Below are 27,020 nucleotides of genomic sequence, written 5' to 3'. Positions count from 1 at the left end.
GTCGTCTACGTCAAATGACGGCTAACAACTGAATCCAATCAGCGCGGAGCTGTCCTTTCGCTGCATCAAATCACATACAGGAAAGGCATTTGTCCCGCCTTACCGGTGTCCCTAAGAGCTGTGTTAAGGTCATTGCTGTTACTCTGTGTCTAACCAACAGCAGGAGACGAAGGAGACCCTGCAAGAAAGGTAACGGTGAAGCAGCAGAAGCAGCAACATGTCTCTGTCCAACAAACTTACCCTGAACAAGGTGGACGTGAAGGGGAAACGCGTCATTATGAGGTAAGACTTTTATACCCTCTTTTATGCTAACGTTCTGGAGCAATCAGACAGGACTAGTGAATAATGGGATTATTTGACGTTAGGTAACCGATACTACGAGTTCTTCGCCATAATGCCTCTGAAAACGGGTTGTTTTCGGGATTTTGCTCCGATGTGAGGACACGAGTGTGAGGCTTGAGTTCATTTAGAGCCTCTGCTAATGTGAGCACAGAGGACAGGAAGTGAACTTGATGGTTGTCACGTTTTTCCATCCGTGTTACGTGTCTGTGAGAAGATGCTGCATGGATGCTACCTACATCACTGCAGTCAGATCCAAATCATCCACATGAGCTAAAGGGCTGCTAACGCCCAATTTACTAACGTCGACCAGTATGGATACAGAATATGTGCAATGTTTGCTAGCATGTTTAGAATGTTAGTATGTTTTGGCGTCATTTTCATTGTTAAAAACATTTATTGTAAAATAGAATACATATAACCTCTGTTAAGTATTAACGTGATGGTTCCCAAATTGTATTTAAGTATTTGTTTGTATGTCAAGAGTCAACTGGTTATTAAATATCTTATCGTGAATTCTTGACATTTAGATTTACCCCATTTTTTTTCCAGCCAGGCCATTACTGTTACAAAACTAGTTATAAACTTGTGTAAGAGTAAACGATGGATGTAATGAATGGACGTGACCACTTAGTTGGTTTTGCATGTAGTTCTCCTTATATTAGACTAATCTTACTGCGACAATGCTGCCCATCCTGGTGTAGCAAGACATATTGAACAGTTCTCACTGTATTATTAATTTCCTGATGTTATATGAAAGTTTAAAGGCTGTACAAAAAAAATAGAGAACGATGCAGTAACATTTTAAATTATCAATTATCTTAAAGCACGGAAAGATGATTTTGGAACATAACTAATGTTAGTAATGTACATTTTAAATTTTTAAATTGATCACTTTTGTTACATATGAGATTAGAAAATATTTCTTAAAAAAACAGATCAGATTCTTCTTTGAAGTCTGATTTAAATCAGTTTTTTTCCCTACTTTATTCCTATGGTATTGTCAATGCCAAACTTAAAAGGCCCGCTGGCAATGTTCATGCACTTGAAACTGACACCAGTGTGGAAATGTCACAGGGGCCATTTTGGTTCATTCAGCTTGGTGGCAGTGGTGCAACAACAGTAGGCATAGGACAAGGTTCACTAACAGCCCCCCGCCTTAGTGCTTTAAGGCCATGTCTCTTTGAATCAGACTCAGCATTGACTGTGACTTGATTCATTTCACAAACTGACCTTTCATAGCATGGTTGCTGTGGGAGTTTTAGGAAACTTTAGCTGCAGCCATAGTGTTGTACTGAGGTTGTACAACATTCAACATTTTTGTATCACCACTGACATTTAATAAATATTAATCTTCCATATGACTCCCATTTTTTTTAAAACTCTGTTAGTGCTCCCTTGCCTGCATTAACACTATTAGCCAGCAGACAGTGGCTGTAAAAGGTTTTAGCTTCTCTTATGAAATGAATGTCGTAATGTCTTACCTACAATCTATAGGCTTCAAATGATAAACTCAGGCATTGAAATGTCACTCTTGGTAGATAACAATGTGTGTGTTCATACACAGCTGAACTGCTGACTCTTGGGTTCAGACAATCAGACAAAGGATTCCAGTGTGCTGGTTCGGTGTGTAGTGCATCAGGTCCTCAGACACAGAGGAGTCAAGTGTGTTTGTTATGTAACTGGCCGGAGCAGCAGCAACTTCCTGTCACCTCCAACAGTGATGTGTTCTGAGCAGCACAAGTGAATACAAATGCTGCAGTGGACAAGAACAGTGGACAAAAGACTTTCACCTCATGTAAATAGATTAGCATGGACCGACTCTCAGCATTAATCTAGTTGTATTTTAGGTCAAGAAAATTATGGTAAATTTAATTGAATCTAATAGCCATGACTATAAAAAGTCATATTTTTAGAGGAGAAAAGTTTTTTGTACCTAAGAAATATACCTCACGACAAACACATCAGACATCAGTTCGTAGCACAGACCAGAGATCGTGCCCCATCTCTGTATACTGTAGCGCTAAGCACCCACTGATTTGATAGAGCTGTACTCTTCTAAACACATTGAAAGCACAACTGAATTTTTTTTGTCCTTAAATCACATTTTATTTACATTATTATAAACTGTGCTCCTTATTTATATTTGTTTTGTTACAGGGTTGACTTCAACGTTCCCATGAAGGACAAACACATCACCAACAACCAGAGGTAAAGCTCATTAACCTGTTGTTGTCATGGTGTAAATATGTGCACTGCCACAACCTTTGAGAAATCAACAGGTTTTCTAGAGTTAAGTTCTGAATTGTAAGACATTTGATTTTGAGAGCCAGAAAATACTATCTCTTTGGTTTTTAGGATCAAGGCGGCAGTTCCCAGCATCCAGCACTGCCTGAACAATGGGGCCAAATCTGTGGTGCTGATGAGTCACCTGGGACGTCCTGATGGAAACTTTGTGCCTGAGAAATATTCCCTGGAGCCTGTGGCTGCTGAGCTCAAGACCCTGCTGGGAAAGTAGGTTCATGAATGAATGAATGAATAAAACGTTGTTACTGCGGTACAAGAATATGAATATCTAAGGTCAAGAAAGGATGTGATTGCAATATTTCTGGGACAGTATGATTAGTTCCTTTCACAACAGACTGAAAATACTTTACCACATGTTTTGTTTACAAATAGATTTTCATGGCAATAAAGCATAACATAAATAGTAACTTTTTTTTCTGTGTTTCCTCAGGGACGTCACCTTCCTGAAAGACTGTGTTGGTGCAGAGGTGGAAGCTGCCTGCGCTGACCCAGCTTCTGGATCTGTTATCCTGCTGGAGAATCTGCGGTTCCATGTTGCAGAAGAAGGAAAGGGCAAGGATGCTTCTGGAAACAAGGTTACTGTTAAAAGGCTTGTCTTGACAGTGAGAGTGGAGAATGATTGTCATGGCCTATTAACGGTTGCTATAGTTTACGGTCAGTGTTGTAATTGTGATCACTGCACTGTGTGAACGATTGATGTTTGAACAGCAGCACTGTTGGTTCTTGATTCACGCTGCTTATTTGTTACATGTAGGAAAATGCACAGTCACTCCAGCTGCAGTGTCTGTCTCAAACAGCTGAGTCATTGTATCGTGATGTCATGGTCAGAAGTGCTGCAGTGTCTGTGAAGATTCAACTTGCTGATCAGCATTTTTAAATTAGGTTTTTTGTGTCCCGCTCTTTGTTTTCATGTCTTTGAGAGCTGATAAATTATGATAAAAAAAAAAAACGTTTTCATGAGATGCTTTTCTTTGTTTTCATGTCTTTGAGAGCTGATTATGATAAATAAAAAAAAAACATTTTCATGAGATGCAGATGCTTGATATGGAAACTGATCCTGGTCTTGAATCAGTTCTGCTCCTGGTCCCTCCATGGACCAGCTGACATTTATCTTGAAGGTCAAAGGGCGTGTTGCTTTTCCTGTCCTGAGAGACCTTGATGCTATGCAGCCTGGTTCAGTTTCTACTGTACTGCACTGCTCTATCACTGATGTCGTTGTTATTAAATTTCTCTTATTCCACAAATCTTCAAAATTTAATGTAACAATATTTCTGTTAAGAAAGAAGCAGAAAATTGAATGGAATCTCCCAGCATCATACATCAATGTTGTTGAGGCTAAAGAGTTGTTTCACAAAGTAAAATCTAATGGCTTAGGATGTGACCTGATACTGAAGAGTTATGCTGACCTTTGTCTGACCTCTAGCTTCACTCTCACAACCTTAGCAATTAAAGTGCATTAGGAATCTGATCCCCAAAGACTGACATGAATAAAAACTGGGATACTGACCTACTTACCTCCAAAAGTACATTTGAGATACAGTATAATTTATTGTTTCCAGATATCGATGACGCTGTAATGTGACTTTTTCTTCAATAGTTTTTAAACCTACTTTGTAATCGTAATAACCTTTATCTTCTTATGTCATTGTTGTTTCACTAATATTCCCTCATCTCCTGTCATTGTTGTCCCTCAGACCAAAGCCTCTCAGGAGCAGATTGACTCCTTCAGGGCGTCTCTGTCCAAACTGGGTGACATTTACATCAACGACGCCTTCGGCACTGCTCACAGAGCCCACAGGTAAGCAGGACTCTAGCTTCTCTCTTTTTAGATGTTTAGATGAAAGCACTGAGAAAACCACTTTTATTCATTCACCTCCTGCCCTTCTGTTTAGATGAAAGCACTGAGAAAACCATATATCTATATCTATCAAATGTTCCTCCTCTGAACCTCCCAGCTCCATGGTGGGAGTGAATCTTCCCCAGAAAGCTGCCGGTTTCCTCATGAAGAAGGAGCTCGACTACTTTGCCATGGCTCTGGAGAAGCCCCAGAAGCCCTTCTTGGCCATCCTTGGCGGGTGAGTTTTATTCACCTGAGCGACCATACTGATATGCCATATGCCATACGCCCATAAGATAATGTGAGTGAGCTGTGTTCATGTTTGTTGTAAATTAAAGTTTATTTTCTGCTCCTGCTAGAGAACTTTTTTTTTCTATGCTGTGATTTCCATTGAGTCAGATACTGTAGCTCATTCTTGTTTTTATATACGGTCTATGATTGCAAACAAGTGTTATTCCTCAAGTTTAAAAAACATTACCCTTTTAAAGAATGTGGTGTCCTTTATCCCCTGTCACCTCCTGAGACCATAAGCTCGTTATATAACCAGTGTGCCGCTGTCTTTAAGACAGCACTATGTGCAGACCAGAGGCCACACCTACTAGTTATGTAGTTGTAATAATTTGTGAATATAAGTGACTTCTTTTAACACTGTATTGTGATAATGTTGGAGCTGTAAGCTCTGGAAAAAGACACGTGTGTGTCATATCTGTACTCAGGGTCCTCTTCTGTTCTGTCTGTGTTTTAGAGCAAAGGTAAAAGATAAGATTCAGCTGATCAACAACATGTTGGATAAGGTGGATGAGATGATCATCGGAGGGGGCATGGCCTTCACCTTCCTCAAAGTCCTCAACAACATGGAGGTGAGGAAACCCTATGTGCAGTGTGTAAGAAACGTGAGCAGCTGCTGCTAATGAGAACCTGCAGCATCGTTGCTGCCTTTACATAGTGTGTAAGAAACGTGAGCAGCTGCTGCTAATGAGAACTGTGGCCTGCAGCATCGTTGCTGCCTTTACACGTCAGTGGTAAAGCAAACACACAGCAGGAAGTAAGAAAATTCTCTGAGGTGAAGCAGGATTCCTGCTTGTCATGGAGAAAGTTCTGAGTTCAATTACTTGTAGTTTGAGGTCCCAGGGTCAGTTGTGTCTGGAAGGTGTGGCAAAACACTACAGACTACCACAGAGGTGACCCCTGGTGGACAGATTGGTCAAAAGTGATTCTAGTTCTATTATTTAAAGTAGTAAAGGCAATAAACGTTTTTTAAAAACAAAGTTCCTCCTTCTCAACCACATTCTAAGTATTTTTTAAAAAAGTATGATGTTACTACACACTTCAGGGCAAGAGTTGTTTTCTGGGAAATTTGGTAGACATTTGGAGGCCACATTTAGTTTTAATTTGATCAATTAGAATTGAAAAACATTTTTTACATGACAGTTCTAAAATCACATTTTGAAAGATTAAAAAAATAAAAGAAACAACCTTGTCTTTATCACTCACCACCACTCAAGAAGGTTGTGAAACTGCTGGGTTACGTTAGCGGAACTTGTGTAATCATGTAAAAGACCTAGTGGTCGATCTCTGGTATAAACATCTGAAGCTTTGTGAACGTGATTCTCCATCTCTGTCGTGACTCTAATAAAGGGAAGTAGTTGTTGCCCAGATTATTCTGAGACATTTAATCTGTCAGTTAATATTTGTGGCTGTTCTGTGGACTTTAACTTGATAAGGTTGTCAGTTTGGTAACAAATAAAGCCATTCCTCCTGTGGCTTCATTTTAGCACTTTTTAAAAAGCTATGATTTAAAGCCAGAAGTGTTTATATGCTATCAGAGATCTGTCAAACTTTTCTGACTTTACTCTGGTTCTGCTGCTCAAGTTCACTCCCCCTTGTTTCCTCAGATCGGTAATTCCCTGTACGATGAGGAGGGGGCTGGTATCGTCAAAGACCTGATGGCTAAAGCTGAGAAGAATGGCGTCAAGATCACGTTGCCCGTCGACTTTGTCACCGCTGACAAGTTTGATGAGAAGGCTGCCACTGGCACCGCCACAGTCGCTGCCGGCAGTCCTGTTGGATGGATGGGAGGGGGACGGGGTTATGTATTCCTTCCATATGAGCTTCAATCAGACCTTTCATTTTTATGGTGGTTCTATGGTTGGTTATTTGCAGGGTTTGGACTGTGGACCAGAAAGCTCCAAACATAATGCCGAGGCAGTGTCCAGAGCCAAGCAGATCGTGTGGAACGGCCCGGTCGGCGTGTTTGAGTGGGAGAACTTTGCCAAAGGGACAAAGAACCTGATGGACAAAGTGGTGGAGGTGACCAAGAATGGCTGCATCACAATCATCGGTAAGAAACACAGGAAGACATTGTCTCACCTTGTTCTGCTGTCAACATGGACAATCAAACTACACCAACTCCATCAAGCAAAATGTTTAGTTACAGTTTTACCTTTTCTTTCATATTTCACATAGTGGTAAAGTTTAATGAATATATTTATTTCCAGGTGGGGGCGACACTGCCACCTGCTGTGCCAAGTGGAACACAGAGGACAAGGTCAGCCACGTGAGCACTGGGGGTGGTGCCAGTCTGGAGCTGCTGGAGGGTGAGTGACCAAACAGAAAAGAGAGGTCATTTTTGTTAATGACGTTCTATAGACCTGATGCTGACTCGCTGTCTTCCTGTCCTCAGGTAAAGTCCTGCCTGGTGTGGATGCCCTGAGCAGTGCCTGAACTTCCCATCAGCCCACTGCTTTGTGGAGTGAATGAGAGAGAGAGTGAGTGTGTGTGTGAGAAAGGTGAGTTGCGCTTCAGTCAGACTAGTTTTCTCCTGAATTATCATGAAAAAAAAAATCCTTTCCTGCTTCCTCGTGTTTCATTTAACACTGGCAAGTCATCGTTGATGTCCGCCACAAGTAGACCTCTCTGTTAGAAGGTGTAGGATTAACGGTTATCGGAGACATTTGTTTGCTGAGGTGATGACTTGTATCAACCTGCTGAAATGACAACAAAGACTTTCCACAGTGTCACTGTTGCTACAGTTAGTCGTCATCTTCTGTCGGAGAAACTTGAACACTGTTGGCTGTGGTGTGTGTGTTTGTGAGAGTGTGTGGGTGTGTGTGCGCTGCTGCGTCACCTTCCATAGCTGCCCTGGAGCATCACGGCACCACTGAGAACATATAGATTCCATATAAATATATATAGTGGTTGTGAGTGTGTGTCCCTAGATGTTCTATTTTCTGCCTGTTCACACTAACGTTGGCACTGGTCCTTCCGTCTCTGGCTGTTGGTTTCTGAGCAGCATCAGACTGAGAGACGTCACTGTTCTCTGCTGATCTGCTCAGGTTAATAAAAGGTCTCCATGTTAAACCTTTTCTAACTGTTTCCTTATTCTTATCTCCATGCTGAGACTATCAAAAACAACCAGGAGGTCCGGCCTGCGTTTGAGGAAGTCCGTTCAACACAGGTGGGAATGTAAATATATAAGATGTTTCTGGCACTGGGAGTATTTCGGAGGGTGGAATGCACGAAGAAAAAAGTTTTTAAAGCACATGACCTCTTCAGTTTTCAGTTAAAAAAATGCTGTTTATTCTCTAATGTTGTCTTCAAACCCAGGAACCTGTTCCATTTGTGTCTGTTGGGAAAGTAGTCGTTTTCAACCGTTACATACAAATGTACTACGCGTCGGACAAAGTATTTTTAAACGTTTTACTACCTATTATGTCAGTGAAGTAAAAAAAAGTAAACGGTTTTTATCGAACTCTGTAACACTTCCAAACCAACAGGTGGCACCAGATAGCAAACAATCTAAGTATCATAGCAAATGAAGGTTTTCTTTATTTTGTCAAAATTCTTCAGTTGCCAATTAGAGAATTCAACGTGTTTCAAGTTCTCCCTTTAGTATTTACAAGAGCTTAAGCAAAGTAAGTAACAACTGCATCCTATAAAGGAATTTTAATGAAGTAGAACGCACTAGAAACGTAAGTGAAAATTATTATCGCAGGCTGAGTGACTTCAGTTTTTATGTAGTTCAAATAGGATGCATTAGGAGAATAACGATAACATTTACTTACTTCTAAAGTCATCGAAATAAAAATACGCGTTTCCAAAGTTGGCCTATTTGGTCTCATCTGTACCACTAGATGGCGGCCTTAGATAATATGAATACAAACAACTGCCTTTTAGTAAATTATTATTTATTATAAAAAATATTCACCAGACTGACCAAGTTTTTACATTAAACGTAGAGTAGAGAGATCGTCTCCAATTTGACGAGCTCAACACCCATTCACATAATCGGGCTCATCTGTTATAAAAAGAAATAAAACGTGTAATGTAAGTTATTGTAAGTGAAAAATACATGGAATCTTAATGTATCAAGAGCATGAACTCTTTTACCAAAAGCTGCTGCTCTGAATAATTAATAATTATTAATGAGCATATAAAAAAACACACCCAACCAGATGTTATTCAAACCAGACTCACCGTCTTCATTTTCTTCTTCTCCCTCTTTGTGAAAGGTTTGTTTGCTGAAGTCTGTGTTTACATAGTATTCCTCATCTGTTTGGTTACAACAGCAAATTTAGTTCTGATGAATTTGTGATCCAGAAGAATTACTGCCTTTTTTTTTTTTCTTTTTGATACATACCCTCTTGTATTTGTAACGTTTGGCAAATATTTGCATAAACTCCAACTGATTGAGGGCATTGAACAAACAAACACAAAAAAATAATTAACCATCTGTGGTGAAGGAAGAAAATATGTTTTGTTTTTGTTTTTTTCTGTTAAAGAGATACATTTGTTCTGAAAACAAAAAGAAGCTCACCAGCTGTAGGGTTTGTGGTTTGTTCATTGTCATATACAGCAGTTGGAAGCGCAGCTCTGTAACACAGTTCACACATACAGTACGTGTTGTCAACTCATTGTTCTCTGTCTTTTTATTCAGGCACACGAAAGTCAACTCACATGTACATATGATCCACGTTTCCTGTGTGAGGCGCTGTGGTGCTGACTGAGGGTGTTACTAAAAAGAGAGTAAATGTTGCTTTTTGGGGGGTAATATGAATCACAAACACTAAGAGAAAGAAAATCACATTCACCTTCTATAATGTTTTCATAATCTGGTTGGTCATCGCCTGCGTCTGTAACACACCGTGTTATTGTAATTCACATTGTAGCTGTTGAATGGAATACAAACCACACACACACACACACTGATCCGTTGAATGTCTGACAGTAAAAATGTAAACGATTAATTATATAAACACAGACTTAAAACTTTAATTTGACAGACAGTAACCACATGTACTAATGGTGCTCTTTTTTTAAATTCATTTTCTTATTGTTGAATCAGCAACCGTCTCAGACGTGTTCCCTGATCTCTCCTAAATGACCTTTGCCTTACTGAAACCTGACGTGTGTTGCAGGCCTCATATTGTAAATGATTTTATCTTTAACAGGTGGAATACAGTTGGTCAGTAAAAACACTTATTAGATATTTTCTTGCTTAATAAAATAAAAATTAAATACAAAAAACAAACAGGACAAGAAAAAATCTAAACCACTTACCTGCTGATACTTCCTCACAAATCTGACTGAAAGGAAGACAAATTCAGATTTGCAGGCTTGTACTGATAAAACTTTTTTTTTACATACAGTATATTTGTTTAAAAAACATTGATGTAAAATAAAGCAAAACATACGTGTGTATTGTTTTAACAGACTGTACATTTCTGGATGTGTGTGATACTCACGCTGTGGATGAATTAAACGGCCTGCCTGTGGTAACTGAAGACAAATAAAAGAATTAGCTGATAAATTAACAGAGGGTTGAACAGTCCCAGATATTTGAATGTGGTTGATGTATGTACTTTACCTGGTTTAGACTGGATCACAGCAAAAATACTTCCACCACGTTGGCTGTTAAGACAGAATTTACCGTGAAATGGTTTGTTGGTTGTTTTTTTTCTCAGATTTGAGATTTTAATTTTCTTGTTAACAACATATACATTTTCTCAGTATTTCCCACTGAGATCTAAGTATCACCACTCACTGAACAATAACAATGTAAATGATAAAATATAACATTACTCACAATGTCTGCAGGACTCGTGTCGGACGCTCCTCATGTATGACCTCTGCAAGGAAAACCAAATCCAGTGACACTATAGCACAGTCATCCACATGTGGAAACTAATGGACCAAGAGCGAGTGGTAAGATCACAATTAAAACCACAAATGTTCACAGGTCCATTTTTTTCAAGTCACATCTCAAGTCTTTGTACTCAAGTTCAATAAGAAGACCAGGATCTACCTGTAGATCTCAAAGGTTGTGCTGGTGGATCAAGAGCAATAACATTTAAAAAAATTAATGAATTAAATTATAGATGTAATTCTATTTTAAGATGCTAATCACTAGGGCTAAAGTAAGGACCATAGAAGTATTGAGTACTGAGTATTGTGCCATACAACTGCAACCATTTAATCAAAGTAGTAAATATATATTTGAAGTTTTCAATGTAGGTAGATCACTTTCCCCTAGTCATTTAAAAAGTAGCTCCCAAGACAGAAAAGTGTGGACACACCACCTGCTCAAGTTCAACACAAATCTCAAGTCTTTCAGGGGCAACTCCAAGTCACGTCTCAAGTCTTTTGACCTAAGTCCAGGTCTAGTATCTTAATTAATTAATGAATAAAATGAATGTTCTTTCACCAGATGTGTGCTATCTAGCTATAGTCTATATAGAACTGCTTTAATGTTTGCTGTAAAGTCCTAAACCTCAAGTCCAAGTCAAGTATTTTGCAGCTGAGTCTGGAATGAGTCTTTGTGTGAACCACAGACCAAGTCTCAGACTCCAGTCTTCACCTGTGGTTCAAACACATGTAAAACTCACCTGGACATGGTCTACAAATACTAAATCGTTAAACTGTCAGTCTCATTTTCCTCTTTATATAATTCAGCTGCCTTCAGCTTACTTACAATGGCAGCATTTTACTTTTTACTAAAGAAGGACTAGTGAATCTCAAGGGTGAATTTTATCTGACATTTGCACTTACTGGACTTCCTTTTACACCGCAGACAGAGAAGGGACAGCAGGCTCAGTGAAAACACTGACATCACAGTCAAAACTGAAGTCAGCAGACCGGGGTTTCCATACATTTCTGCAAGACACAGAGTGATGGTGAGTTTTCCGTTCTGACAAAAAACGTGTGTGTTTCTGTCACTGTTCAAGAAGCGTCCACCTCACAGGATGTGGTCGGGTGAGGCAAAAATGATAACCATGACTGCAGGGCCAGGTGGGACCTCAATGTGCTACTCATTTATGTGTTTTAACCATCACAGAGCTGTGAGATGTGAGAGGACGAAACAGAACTATTGTGCAGCTTTGTTTTTTGGTTAACCAGTAACCGTTCTACACAGAGGACAGTGTAACAAAATAGAATAGAATAGATTAGGAAATTATAGGATTTTTGTCATTGTTTTCACCTCATGTAGGATTTAAATTTTATCTTGATTGTGTTTTTTAAAAAAGGAAAAAATCACAAAGCAAAACTCTCACAAAACCACATAATCAAAGTCAAGTTTAGGCCCCATGAAAATAATTTTTACTTTGGCCTTTACTGAAGGTATTTTTGACTATCATTCCCATTCATTGCCTTGGCGTCATATTATTTTATGTCATGTTGTAGTTTTTTTTTCTTTTACTATTTCACTCTTCTTAATGATCACTCTGTAAATAATCTGTTTAGAAAAGTCTCTCTCCTGAACATCTCTATATTAACAACAACTGCCTTTCCACTCTTCTTCCTCTTTAAAGATGCTCCTACTTCCTGTTTACGATTTCCCTGCACGTCTTAGTTTACCATTTTTCCAAACTGTGCTCTCAACACTCTCTGCTCCCTTATGTCTTTCTAAATATACAGTGGCGTTTCTAAAATTTTCAAGTTTTAACTAAGTACAATTTATAACAGAAACCTGTCCATAAATAAAAAATAATATCTGCTTACATTAGTTATTTCATTGTCAACTTCGTAGGTCAAGTAATGTCTGTAGACATGTTCCTTTGGTGTTGCAAAAAAACTACTGCGACAGGACATTAAGCAAGTTTGATGTGTCAAGCAGTCCAAGGCAAAAATAGAAAAAAACATTTCTCATACTTGTCCATGATTTTTACATTTTACAAAATATCTAGAGAGTCTGTTGTAGACATTCCAATTTCAGGCGAAAAAGTTTAAAGATAAATTTTCCATTGAATAATCCACGCTTGGCTTAATAACTGATGACCTCAATTAAACGTTAAAATGATTCCTCCTGCACTACAGTACCTGCTTAACCACAGATATACATTAACTTCACTTTGTTATAATTACAGTCATTTGAGCCACATCCCCTTTTACACAAGTCCTGATATGAGAAATCCTCAAACCACACTGCTTCTTATTCATCTCTATCATTTTCTGCATCATCACATTCTGCATATAAAACACAAGTCACTAACACTTTTATTTTAACACATTTTTTCTATTTTTTGGCTATCCACGTTATCTCTTTCCTAAAATATCCATCTATTCTAAGACGTGATTGGCTGTCATGTTCAGACAGCCTATGGCCTTGTGGTTAATTTTTCCTTAGGGGAGTGAAAGACCCCCGAAAATTATCTGTATATCAGAGGTTCTCAAACTGTGGTACGTGAGCACTCTCAAGTGGTATGCGGGAATAATTATATATTTATTTACTACAACAAATTATATTACATCCCATTAAAAACAGGGAGACACAAATCAGTCACAATACACATAAGTTCGAGAGTATCCAACCTTAGTCAAATCAATCCATTCAAGCGTTTTACTTTATTCAAGCTCTTCAACTTAGGATAAAACACAAACATTAACTTGAACTGCTTTCATTCCTAATCACAAACAAACACAATTATTAAAATTAAAACTTCAGTATTGTTTTACCTTCAGGGTCCAGCTGTCTTCATCATATACTGGCTGAAGCAGAGACTGTGTTTCCTCTTTCAGAAAACCAACCCACTTCCGTCACAGTCATGACTGACACAACCTCCTCAAAGCCCACATTCACAATGTGAAAAAAACAGGACCCTGCATGTGATTTTTTTTTTTACCACAATGTCAAATGTAATTTTTTAAATCCAATCCAAAATGCATCAGCTAATGAATTAAAACATGGGTGCAAGGTAAAATCTTAATTTCTACAACAAACTTATTTAAATAGAATCTTATATAAATAGATAAAATTCGGTTAAACCTCACCAACTGCAGTTTATAACGCTTATGATGCAAAATATTCCAAATGTTATTACTCAGATTCTGGGGCGTCAAAGACAAATGTTAGATGGTAAAAGACACACACAAAAAACACACAAAGTAAATAATACAAGTTCAGGATACAATGTTTTGAGATACAGTTGTAGAAATGAGGAAGTGAGATTTCTGGAGGTTTTGGTCATTAACAGACTAAATAAAAACAGTGAATCAAGGCAACAACGTGAACTTAAAAACTGACAAGTCTTCTGTATTAATATGTCTCTATAGGACTTTACTGTATCTTAAATCATTTTGTTTTTAATTTATGGTTCACATCATTCCTAACTATTCTCAGCTATATCTAGAAAGATAGATTTAATTTAAACAATTTTTAAAATGAATTATTCTATTATTAACCAACCTGTTTTCTTTATCCTCCTATTATCTGTCTATGCACTACTAATAGCAATCAGGCAAGTGCGTGCAGTATGTGTATTCATTAGGTCACACAGCAGAGGTTCGTTGTGTGCTGTGTCACAATGACAAGTAGTTCTCTCTTTCCTTCCTTCCTTAAACATCCGTATCAACCAAAAAGCACCAATGTCTACCTATATACAGCCTAAAACTAAAATATATGTACTACTTATGTAATTTAGTATTGTTAGGGACATTTTAAAAGCCTAACAACAAACGTGTGATGTAATAAATTATAACTTTCAGAAGTGCCTGGAGGTGTACTCCTACTTCCGGTTTACTTCTAGTACGTCACGATTTAAACCTTTTCTTTGTTATTACTATAATTAGAAAAATAGTCAGGAGGTTAAACATCCGTGCTACCAATCACAAACTTGTCGTGCAAAAAATAAAATTGTATTAGATTTATTCTATTTCTTTTTTTTATCATTTGTTTATGACATTTTGTTTTGTAGGAGATTATCTTTTACTTCCGCTGGTGTTGGGAGTGTCCCTATAACCCCGCCTTCCAGTTGTGCAGCGCATGAGCATTGGTCTCTGTTGTTGTTGTGAGTCTCCGGTTGTGGCACCAGCCGTCCTCCTGTAATTACAGAGCTGCTCTGTCGCTCGTATGCAGCAGAATGGCTCCAGCGGCTCTAACGGTCATGAAGGCTGCAGCAGAAGCGGCAGCAGGGAGCGACAGTCTCCGTCACTCAGCCCGCTGCTGCCCTCCGCCACTACACGGGTGAGGCGCTTCATTCAGGAGAGACGAACGCTGCCTCTACCCAGAGTGATGGTGGTATTCTCCGGCACCGGGAACAGCGAGAAACCGAGCGATGCCATGTCCAGCTCGGACTCTGCGGAGGACGACTTTCGGAAGCCGCCCGCTCCCTCGCCGAACCTGAGCCTCAGCAAGCCGCTGCGCCCAGCACCGAGCCCACAGGAGGAGCAGGAGGTAGGCCGCTCCACGCTAATCATGGATAATCACGTTAAACCAGCTCAAATACAGGCTGTAAAAACGAGTCTGCTCTATATTGTACAGGAAACATTCATTTAGTTATACATTAAAACTGAATCAAAGCAGATATTAACTACTTTTACTTAACTTAATTTGTTTTGTAATATGTTGGTTGGTGCCACATAGTCTAAAATATCTGTTTAGTAAGAATTAGCAACATCTTTACGTGAGTGTAAAGATTGGAAAAAAGCATATGTCTTAGGGATGTACACATGTCTCAGGGATGTCCGATATTAACTTTTTGCCAATCTGATATGCCGATATTGTCCAAACACTTAATTTCTTATTCCGATATCAAACAATACCGATATAGTCCTGGTAATATTTATTGATTTTTCTTTACAAACCACTGTCTGAGTTGCTGGCACCAGCATTCTGCATACAATCCCCTGATTATTAAAATAGATTAGTTGAATTAGCTGGAATTCCGCCATCTAGTGACTTTCACCCAAACCTTGAGTTATTGGGTTTTCATTATCGGAGGAAAAATCTATAAGGATTCTTACAGATATTACATAATAATGCTAATATCGGGCGATAATATCGATTGGCTGATATTATCAAACATCCCTAATCTGTACTCATGAATACTTATATGCTTATAGTTTATTCGTAGTTTATTAAGCTACGACTTGACCATCCGGTTGTCTAACCCATACATTTTCTTGTTATGAGGCAAGAGTACTAACCACACATCCACAGTGTGGCTCAATGAGACTCTGACATTTTAGGGAAAACTTTCATTAGTTTAAAAGGTGAATTAACCCTCTGGAGGTTCACTCCTCTTCCACTTTTCTTCCTGGGTGACCGTGTACAAACACAAATACTTCCACTTTTCTTCCAGGGTGACCGTGTACACTGCAACACAAATTCCCCAGGGTCCCCAGACCATCATTTGAAAACCACTTTCATAAAGTATGTTATGCACACTGTTAAGTGTAACAGCAATTAAGAGTAAACAACTCATTCCCCCTGGGACAATTCACTGTTTACATTAGTGTGAGTCATGGTGTGAGTAGACAAAATGCACGGCAATCAACAAAAATGAAAACATTGTTCTAAAATCATAAGTGGATAAGTCGGCATGTTTGTCAACATTATTTGACACTTGACTTCATCGGTGAGCAACTAATGTGTCATCAGACACAGCAGCCTGCAGAAGGATCCAATCATGGCTCCGGCAGAATAATCCTATTACTTGTCCTTGTGCTCTTATTATAGTTCAGTTTCTAAGTCGTGTGTGAGACTTATTATTAACCAGCTGCCTCTGACTATAAGACAGGCTTCATCTCTCCATTGATTTAAATCTCTTGTAAAAACAAATAAAATTATTAAAATGTTTATGTTTTATGGTATTGTACAGCACTCTCCTTCAACTGTTTCAACTAATTAGCCTTTATATGTAAATTGGTTTCAAGCTCTTTGGCTCTAACTGTGTCTTTAGTGCCTCCTACTGATACTAAACAAATACATTTGTTTCTATAAATCTGTTTATATTTAGAGAGGGGAAATATGTCTGAGTTTCCATGAAACCGGTTTCATCACGGCGTATCCAAAATCTCATTGGGAATTAGAAACAATCTCATTTTTATAACAGCTTCAGAGGTCATGTACGTTCAGCGGCAGTTTCTGCCAGGTATATTATGGCAATACAATTTTTAATATTTTTTCCACTAAACTTTTTTTTTACATTCAGAGACAAGACAGACTTACCCTCATGTTGAGTATTTAATTTAGACCAGTAGTTATCAAACAGTATAAAACACTACTAAGGTAACTGATTTCTATGTGTATTCCAAATAGACGTGTCCTATAGTCTGTAAATGTTTGTATAATTCCAGCAGCTGTCAATCATATTCCCTGCTGTTTGCCAACTACAGTTTCCTGAGGTCATCTCTCTGAACGTTGGCGGCATGTACTTCACCACACGTCTGTCCACGCTGCGGCGATACGAGGACACCATGTTGGCCGCCATGTTCAGCGGGCGACACTACATCCCCCGTGATCCGGAGGGACGCTACTTCATTGATCGGGATGGAAAGTATTTTGGGTGAGCAGTGCAGTGCTGATAAAAAACGATGCATGTTTCAGAAAGGTGGGACTGTCTTAGAATTTGTTGTTAAGCTGCTGTGTAACTTTAACATTGATCTAAAACACTAACCAGAGGGAAGAGGAATTAAATATAAAGATACTTTATATCCAGGCGATAACATTTACCTCTCAGACAAAACACACTGGCTCGTTCTAAAGTCTAGCAGAAATAAAAAAATCATTATCCCCAGAGCTTTGTTGCTAAAAGGAAAAGCAATTTGCTTTAAAAATGAATGTGAAGAAAACCAGTAGTGTATTGTTGAACTTATGTAAGAGCTGCGATGGGCCAGGTCTGTTGTGCATGATTGCCCCAGAGTGTGTCTGTGTGAGAGGGTGTGTATTAAAGATTCAAACACAGCCAGTTAACACAGGGACTGATGAAAGATGTATAAGTATAAAAGCAATGAAAAATAAACCCTCAGAAGATTTTGGCTGACTGCAGCTGAACACACACTCCAAGAAGGCTTTTCATTTGGGATATTAATGGCAGTGGGATCTTTGTGAGGTTATTGTCTCACTGTAAAATAAATCTTCTTTCACGCACACTGCAGCAGATTTTTCTCCAGGAGATTTCTGTGTTTCTCTGCATTAATGTGGTCCTCCACGTTCAAACACCCCATAGTTTCCTGCCACGCAGAGGCTAGAGCAAAGTCTCACTTGTTGTATTGATTTTTCTTTTTCTTCAGTAACTTTACTACAGTGAGGTTTTTTAAAGGCTACACAAAATGCAAACTACCAAGGACAAAGAGTTGTTACTTTAATCTTGGTAAGACTGAAATCCTATGGAGGTCTTGATGAAATGTGGACCAAGTGACTTCAGTATTAAAAATAACTGTTAAGGTAAATAAGAGGAGCTTTATTTGAACTTGTAAGAAAGCTGTGTTACAGTAAGTGTGAGTCAAACTTCCTTGTCCTGAAAGGACAGACCTGGACCACCCTGACATTGCAACCACTATACGTTTGTCCACAGTTCCTCAGTGTTGCCCGGGGAATTTCAGTAAAAGATAAAGAGCCATAAATTTATTACAAATGAACTGAGAGAACATCTACAGAGCAGCTGTACTGAAAAACAACACAACGCTCACTGTTCAGTACTGAACATGTAGCTTACCATTTCTCCCCTGCAGAGGGAGCTATAATCGCTGTGTCACTAATATGTTATATTAATGAAATTTATTTCAGTTTAAAAATGTATTTTTTGTTAAGAAACTTATGTAGTTACACACTTCTCTTCTTTTTCAGCTGCCACCCTTCAGGCTCCTCTGCTAATCCAGCAGAAAATTCACAAAGAAATTTTCCTAAAAAACAGGGGCAGTGGACATGTAGTTTGTTAGAACTCTGCTGTGTGGTAGGGAAGCATTTCACTTTCGGTGAATCATCTATACATTTGACATCAGATAAAAAAAAAGTCTTGCGCTTTTCTTAAAGTTAATGTGTGAACTGATCTAATTTTAACTGGCAGTCTGGGCCCACTCTACACACTTGTACTCGGTGACAGATTTTATCGGTTCTTTACATAAAGTCTCCACATCTCTTGGCCAAGTATTTCTTTTTTCCTGGAACACTAGGCTGAAGCAGCGGCGACTTCCTTCGACAGGCGCTGCCTGCGAACACAGTTTTATGTGGGTGTGTTGTGCCTGTGCTGTTTTCCACCCAAAGGGACATCCTGAACTTCCTCAGAGAGGGCGAACTTCCCCACAGGAACCGGGTGAGAGCGGTGCACAGGGAAGCTCAGTACTACTCCATCGGCCCCCTGCTGGACAGCCTGGAGGACATTCAACCGCTGACAGGAGAGAAAGTACGACAGGCCTTCCTGGATCTGCTGCCCTATTACAAAGGTGAGTCCAGTGAGGGATCTGTCACGGCATCACCTGTTTCACTCAAGAAATTATGGATTCAGCTATTTTATATTTACAGTATAATTAAACCGTCAAAAACTCAAGTACATGGTATTATGATCTACGTTTTTATTTTGAAATTAAATTAAACTTTAAATGGAACTTAAAGAAAGACTTGGGATTTTTCTTTAGAATTTTAAATTCAAGTTGTTAGGGTTTTTTTTTAACTTTAGAATTCTAGCATGAAGATCAGAATTGAACCATTTATTAGTTCAGGTAATCCATCAAAGTTTTGATTTTTTCTTTATTCACCAGAAGTTTAGGTAAAGTTTTTTCAGAATTCTGAGAAAGAATCAAAATCAAGATTTAAATACAATTTTTTACTTTTTTTCTGGAAGCTTTATTAAATCATTTTTATATATTCTGACAAAAGTGTAATATATATAATTTTATTAATGTCATATGACTACACATTTTTTTACTGATTTTTTCTTTTTCTTTTTGGATTAATTTCTGCTTTTTTAGAGCTATTTCTATTTCTCATCTATCTCTCACCTGAGCCTCACAGTTCAAAGATTTCTGCATTACGACGAAATCCACACTGTAAAACGGCACATTCCTCACATAAATTGTTGGCCTGCTGAGTGTAAAACGCAGGACCAGTGCTGACTGCAGTGGTGTTTGCGTCCTCTCACACTTCCTGTGTGTGTTTCACAGAGCTGGAGGTGTAACAGTACATTGTGAACTTAATCCTCACAAATAAAATCTACTATGAATTTCCAACTGGCACTGCTACATGCTTTTCTATCTCTTTGTTTCAGACAATCTGGAGCGCATCGTAGAAATTGCCAAACTGAGAGCCATGCAGAAAAAGGCACGCTTCGCCAAACTTAAGATCTGCGTTTACAAGGAAGAGATGCCGATCACACCATACGAGCGTCCTCTCTTTAACTCTTTGAGATTCGAACGCTCAGACAGCGAGGCCAAACTCTTTGAGCATCACTGCGAGGTAGACGTTTCCTTCGGACCCTGGGAGGCAGTGGCCGATGTGTACGACCTCCTGCACTGCATCGTCAGTGACCTGGCCGAGCGTGGCATCGCCGCCGAGCAGCAGTGCATCGGTGTCTGTGACAAGCACCTTATCAATCATTACTACTGCAAGAGGCCTATCTATGAGTTTAAGATCACGTGGTGGTGAAGCTGCAGGCAGAAATACAGGCGTCTCCCTTTTCTGTCCCTAACTCTGGTTTTTATATAAAAGTTGCCACTATTTTTTACTAATGACCCTAAATTCTGACCCTTTAAATCATGAGCCGCTATATATTCTCTTGGCCTAAAATTTAATTTATTACAAAAGAAAAAAATAGTTTTATTAAGACCACCTAAATGCAACCGATATGCTTTATTACAATTTTTCTTTTCCTGATGAAGGACACATCGAGACTGCGTTTCTGTATTTTTATTTATTTGTTTAACATACATCCTAACTTTTTTTTAGGTGCACCAAAATTCAGGCTCATAACCGACACGTCAAACATTTTATTTGTTTGCATTTTAAAGCGTTAATCTGAATTTCAACTAACAAAATGATCGACTTCCTGCTCACATTTTTGTTTTCCTTCCGTCAGAACCTGGTTGGTCTCTGATCGAACCACACGTGCAGAACGAAGGCACGTCTTCTGCTTTCAATGTTTCTTTTTGAATTATGTTAGTGTGTGAATGAGATAAATATATTATTTCTTTCTATAGGAGGAAAATGCTCTCAGACTATTTTCCCTCCTTCATGTTGTGACTGTGCAGTAATTCTCCATTCACATATGCATCACAGATGATTTTCTGACGACAAGAGCAGGGATTTTAAGCCTGCTCTTCGAGTCTCATTAGGCCCGTAATAAGGGCTGGATGACGTGTTCTGGTTCTGTAGACTACAGTGTGAATATGTGTGTCTAACACAGTGACCACTGGGTGTCGTTATACATTTTAGTGCAGTACCTATGAAAAAAGCAACCGTACAAAGACTAAGATAATGCTGCTCATTAAAAACGCACTTTGCTTGAAAGGGGACCAGTTCATGTTGCATTACACTTACAACAATATTTTGAGCGTGTTAAAAAAGCAAACATGCCTTTATGGTCTTACCACATACTGTAGGTTGACTGAGCTCCATTTGGAAGAATGTCACATACTTTGGACCTTGTTTTGTTTAGTTTTCCGTTTCTTTCCTTTTTGCAATTATCACAAATGCCAACAGTGTAGTTGATGCTGCAAATGATGACTTTGCCTGTGTCTCCTGACCGATGTAGGAGGAGTTAAAACAGAATAGCTCAACTCAGCCACGATGCAGAGAAAGAAAAGTCTTTTTTGTGTAACATCCAGTCACACAGTGGAGCTTTTTTCTCTCTCCTAGGTTTATTCCTCACATATGCTTGTACTGAGTGAATGTGTTTTTCGACTCTACCATCTGTCGAGACATCGAACAGCACTGTGGCTGTGACTGTGAGTGCAGTTCAGTTTAGACACTTGGTAAACAGCCATTTAAATTCAGATCCTAATGTTAAAAATGTGTTTAGTTTGTGCAGGGCATCTGATAAATATGACATCTTACCTTCAGTGAAAGTGATTTTCTTTTCAGGTTTAATTTTTATCAGTCATACTGTAGCGATGCCCTTGACTGCATTCATCTGTGAACAATATTTTGGCTTTCAAACTACACGTTCGGAATTGAGACTTTTGTGAGTTTTGTAGTAAATGTTGGAAAAGTTGTTGTTAGAAATTGACGTGCAGACAAAGCACTTTGTGAAGATAGAGCTGGATTGTGAGATGTTTTTGTTTGAACAATCAGAATATATATTTTAAACATACAGCCCCGAGTGGATTGGGCTGGATTTAGAAAAGACATAAGTTGAGTGTTGTGCTTTTGTTGCACTGTCTCCAGCTTCCCGCAGTGACTCAGCTGTGAAGGGTTGAAGGCTGCAGGATAATGAATTTGTTCCACACTGATGTCGATGTGCAGGTGTTGTTGTGTCAGGGGAACTGAGAGGATCTCTTATCTAACAGCTTGTATGTCTTAAGTAACTTCGCCATTCACACTGAGTGAAATAGATGTTCCGTATTATTCTTAATGAAACCCGAGCACCTTGTGTTTGTCATTGTTTTGTATTTACCTCAGTCAGCTTTACTCATCACTCAAAAAAAAAACACTTTTGGGGCACTTTTGTATTATTATTTTTCTCCTTTGTTAGCTTCTAGGAAGCTATTGAGCTACAGTCGTCTAAAGGTTTGGTTTGTTTGTAGCAATGAGGCAAATTGTGATTTGTATAATTTATGTTTAAATTAAAAATCACTCTAAAACACTCAAGGGGTTAGTCATTCCTTAGTGAAAGTGCCTTACGAGCGAACGGCTGTTGTTCTTTTTGATCAGCCCTGAAAATTCAGCTTTGCTTTTTTTTTAGTTAAACTCAAGAAGATGGTTCACCAGGTGAGTTTACTGTGTTTATTTACATGTAAAAATTGTGCTTGCAACTCTCTCCAAAAATAAAGGCAAGAGGCAAGTAGGACTAAAAACGTTTCATTCAACAACATTCCACTTATTAAAAAATAATTTAAAAATATTAAATTATAATTTTTTTGGGGTGGGTTTTGTACTTTACTGTATCTTTTTTATGATTTATTTCTGACAAACAGGTGAGGACATTGAGCCACTGGTCTTTAATTTCAGTATCTGCAGCCACTCCATTAATGTGGACATGAAAGAGAAAGAGAAGAAACAGAGGGGCGAATGTCAGCACCATGGACAGCTCCATCCTGCAGCCCCTGGTGTGTATGGCTTTTTTTGTTTTGTCTGATGTAATCAGTCACTGGTGGTCGGGGATTTTCTGATTTAATCCAATATTATTGGTGTGGACTTTCCATTTATGGGATATCATTTTTGGCTTCATTTAAATGATGACATACATTACTGCCACCTACTGGTTCTGTTTACAGGTGGTCAACCACAAACCGCAAAGTGAAGACGAGTTGAATTAATGTCATAATAAATATAATTAAAATGATTTTAAAAATAACATGAAAACACAATATCAACAAATATTGTTGCGTCAAACCAACATTTCAGCATTAGCTCCTCCCTGTAACCAATACTTGCTTTACTTATAAGTTTTTTCTGATAAATTGTTTAGTAAAGTAAAGAAAACATGTTACAAAAGACAATTTGGAAAATTGTGGTCCAGTGTTCCATCTTTCCAGAGGCCCCTGGGGGGCCCCAGCGCCAGCTGCCCAATTTCTCCGGTTGCTTATCCAGCCTCGGTTATCATTACTAATTTCTCCGCCTCCTTTTTCCTCCTCAATGCCTCTCTCTCTTTCTCTCTCCCGGTCTCTGTCAGTGTCTCTCTACCAGCTGAGGGGTGGAGGCAGACGGCTGTTCTGTAGCGAGAAAGAGAGTGAGTATGGAGAAAAGGGGGGATTAGTGGCTTCTCGTCGGTCAGTTATCGCAGCGCGACTTGATAATCACCAACCTCAGCGGAAGATCATGGTTTTTTTTTCTTTCTTAAAGGGAACAAAGCGAGTTTAAAATGAGCCGGAGAGTGAGTCTCGATCAGCTGCAGCAGGTATGTCTTACACACACACACACACACAAACCACTCCACTCATCCTCGCAGCCTCCACTGCCTGATCCACGGTAAATGGCTTCATTTGTTTAATATGTGAGGGGGGGTCAGTGTGGTGGTGGGTGCAGAGTTACATAAGAGTGGAAGGAGAACCGGGATTTCTCCGGGAATCATGAGTGTCCATGTGTGTTTGGACTGATCACGGATGTTGATGTGGAGGGTGATGGCCGGTGTTTGCTGTTGCTGTTGCTGCTGTTGCTGCTGTGACGGTGAAGTAAAAAATCAGGCTGATGGAAGGAGCTGGAAGCTGCGGAGGGAACTGTTCCTGAGGCTGCTGCAGGCCTCACAGCAGCATCTCCACCACAGCACTTCCACAGCTGCTGCTGATGCTGCTGTAAGGATGGAAATTAGCCCACATCTCCGAGCTTTTATTACCATTATGTGGATCACCTTCATCTCCATTACAATAGAAATCTGCCTGTCTGATGGCCGGCTCTCTGCTTCCAGCAGATGCACCTGATCCCGGCAAATCCTTCAGCCCAGAGCTGATAATAGCAGATAAAAACCATGGTGTTATAGTGAAGGAGACCCACAACAACATTAAAATGACATGGATAGATACAGTAGATAGAGAAAAACAATAGTGTCAAAATGACTTTATTCAGGTGTGATGATTTTGCTCTACATTTATATAATGGGTGGACCTGATGTAAAATAACTGTTAAAGAAGTTTTAGTCCAGTCATAATTGAAACTATTCTAACACAGATAAGACACTATGAAGAGAAACAAGTGGAAAATGGATTGTTATTTATAGTCACAATTTATGGGCTTTCAGAATTTGTCTTTTGTTGCGTTGGTGATTTTTCTTTTTACATTTTAATTGACGTGATGTTGTAATGTGATTGGCCATCTTAACTGTCGCTGCCTACGACCTCAGGTTGGTCATTTACTCGTCATATCTGGGTCAAGTGGAATTGCGTTGATATTTTATTATTGATGTATTAATTTCATTCATACAGATCGTCTGCCTCGAGCTAAGACTGTTATTTAGACACACCTGAGAGATTAGTTTTTCTTCACAAGCCACACGCTGAGCCCAGCCGGTTTTTTATCTGATCCAAACTCTGATTAATGGGGCTGTGGTAACTGGATTTCATGTCATGCTAAATATAGCTGGTAGTGGCTCACATACATGCATTATTTACGCAACTACTCACCAAACCACATAATGGAAAAATCAATGCCATTAATCTGAATGCTGTGATGAGATCCAGACTGGTAATTAAAACAAGCAGTTCAAACAGGTTTTATTAGTAGGCTCGGATTTTGTTGAAGTCAGAGCAGGGTTTTTCACCGAATCTCTCAGAATGTAGTAATTGTTATGATCTTTATACTTTTTCTGCTGCCCTACAGATTCTTCTGTAACTGTAGTACTACATTGTCAGTGTAGTCGGCTGTAACTCTGTGGAAGCAGATACTCTGTGTGATCAATCTAGAAGTTAGTGAATATACTGGGGAAAAAAAGTTATTAATGAATATATAGTTCCTTATATGAAAAGAAAAAAATCCTGAAAATGACATTTACTTACATGAGAAGCTTAAACACTTTAAACTATTAAGAGAAATGGCAAAAAAAAAACAACTCTTGAAAATTGACCTTGGTGTTAAAGTATTAGAAGTATACATGTGCATGTATGTGTGTAAAGTATTTGCGTATAAACAATGTGCAGCTAACAATGATTCACTGTGAAGGGTCACAACATTTCCACTACAAGCCTGAATCATAGACCTTATGTAACAAAAGGATGGAGCGTTTCCATCTTTTTATCGCTGCGTCACCATATTTTTATAGACATATATATATAATTCCTAAATGATCGTCTTAAATATCTTAACCAACAAAAAGAAGGTAAAATGTAACCATTTTTCCCCTTTTTTAATTTTTTTTAACAAATTATGGGCCCGTTGTGGGGGTTATGGACTGAAGGTGGTCCGCAGGTCAGGAGTTTGAGATGGCCGATATTGACTAATGTTCTGTTCTTATATGTGTATATATATAGTAATTTGAGTGTACTGATCCTTTAAGGATAGTTGACTTGGGGGAAGAGAAATTCACAGATCAGTGATCATCCACTGAACACCATTTACCTCTGAGCTCAAAGAGATGGAGAAATCCTCTGTCGAGTGGAGAAAGTAATATTTTCCTGGTGCTGGTCTGTTGGTGTGACTAAAATAGAATTTGCCCTTTTGCAGCCACGGTTCAATTCTTTTCTTCACCACATCAGGAAATCCACCTGGTTAACAAACGCCCCCATGCAGCAGGTAATGAAAAACCGAAATAGAACCTGATTTTGACCAGTGACCACAGACACGATGTCTCCTGCTGACTGGGCACATCATTCAATCATGGTTCAACACTGATGATGTTCTATGGATGTCCACTGATTCAATCTGGTTCCATCAGAAATTCATTCAATTTCATGGCTGCGTTCTAATTCACAGAGGGAGCTATTTTAAGCACACCGTGTTTCCGGTGCCATTAATGTTTTCCATTAATTTATTTCATGCAGTTGTGATGAATGTAAAAGTATTTCAAAATGTGAACATACATTCTGCCAAAATGAAGTATTTTACCTCAAAAAATATCTGACCTAAACGGAATGATTTTGGGGAATTTAAAGTTGTTTTTTTTTGTGGTTTTTTTTTTTACCTAAGCTTCAGTTGAGCTCTCGCTTTGGCCTAGTTATTCCATTGTCTATTTTTGCGTTATCTTCAAGTCTAACCATGGCTAACTTATCAGAAAGGTCTTCTAGTGAATCCAACATCTCTTAGTCTTAGTTACCTTAATTATTATTTTTAGTTTTAGTGTTAGCTACTGTTGGTGTGTGTTACACTGGTGTTTTGCCCTTTCACTTGGAAATGCAACACTTGCTCGACAGCTTTGGAACAGGCTCATGCTCTAGTTGCTGTAGTTAAACAGAGTGAGAGTCAACATTAGCCAAAAACACGGGATGAAAGGCGCAGCGTTAGCCTGTTAAACAGTTACACAGTTAAAAGCCAGTGGTTTTCACTCTCCCCTCAGTGTCAGCACCACTTAAACACACAGGATTTCCAAAGGCCGTTTGATCATATTCCTGTATTCACAGACATCCATGTCTTGGAGGCAAAAATATCTGTGCTCAAAGATGAGTGACAGCTTAGAGCGTGGAGCAGATACAGTGCATTTCTCATCCTCAGGCCTTCTGAAAGGAGATGAAACAGACCAAC

At 38.9% G+C, this 27,020-nt stretch overlaps 3 protein-coding genes across 4 annotated transcripts in view; all 3 read left to right on the top strand.

Moving 5' to 3' along the window:
• The first annotated feature begins 94 nt into the window (after window positions 1–94).
• Window positions 95–7,848, top strand: pgk1 (phosphoglycerate kinase 1). The gene is made up of 11 exons (XM_008332406.3): window positions 95–282; window positions 2,500–2,550; window positions 2,698–2,853; window positions 3,077–3,221; window positions 4,341–4,444; window positions 4,602–4,721; window positions 5,229–5,343; window positions 6,379–6,558; window positions 6,647–6,824; window positions 6,982–7,080; window positions 7,167–7,848. The coding sequence occupies exons 1-11, from the start codon at window positions 218–220 to the stop codon at window positions 7,205–7,207; spliced, it is 1,254 nt and encodes a 417-aa protein (XP_008330628.1). The 5' UTR covers window positions 95–217; the 3' UTR covers window positions 7,208–7,848.
• Window positions 7,849–11,551: 3,703 nt separating this feature from the next.
• Window positions 11,552–22,497, top strand: kctd7 (potassium channel tetramerization domain containing 7). Of its 2 annotated transcripts, XM_008332405.3 has the most exons (6): window positions 11,552–11,655; window positions 14,674–15,152; window positions 17,096–17,265; window positions 18,549–18,654; window positions 18,966–19,144; window positions 19,966–20,188. In XM_008332405.3, the coding sequence occupies exons 2-6, from the start codon at window positions 14,829–14,831 to the stop codon at window positions 20,036–20,038; spliced, it is 852 nt and encodes a 283-aa protein (XP_008330627.1). In that variant the 5' UTR covers window positions 11,552–11,655; window positions 14,674–14,828; the 3' UTR covers window positions 20,039–20,188. The 2 variants fall into 2 exon arrangements, with proteins under 2 accessions (XP_008330627.1, XP_008330626.1); XM_008332404.3 differs by lacking the exon at window positions 18,549–18,654 and having other exon boundaries at window positions 19,966–22,497.
• Window positions 22,498–22,651: 154 nt separating this feature from the next.
• Window positions 22,652–27,020, top strand: part of LOC103394924 (G protein-activated inward rectifier potassium channel 2-like) — a 10,541-nt gene continuing 6,172 nt past the window's right edge. The window contains exons 1-3 of the mRNA XM_008332402.3: window positions 22,652–22,960; window positions 23,527–23,583; window positions 23,697–23,751. The gene's annotated coding sequence lies outside the window, so the exon portion shown is untranslated. The remainder of the gene's footprint in view (window positions 22,961–23,526; window positions 23,584–23,696; window positions 23,752–27,020) is intronic.

This window comes from Cynoglossus semilaevis, chromosome 19, assembly GCF_000523025.1.
Source record: "Cynoglossus semilaevis isolate Cse_v1.0 chromosome 19, Cse_v1.0, whole genome shotgun sequence".
In the NCBI taxonomy this organism is placed as follows: domain Eukaryota; kingdom Metazoa; phylum Chordata; class Actinopteri; order Pleuronectiformes; family Cynoglossidae; genus Cynoglossus; species Cynoglossus semilaevis.
Note: the sequence above shows the minus strand (reverse complement) of the source record. Positions and strands in the feature narration are given on the sequence as shown.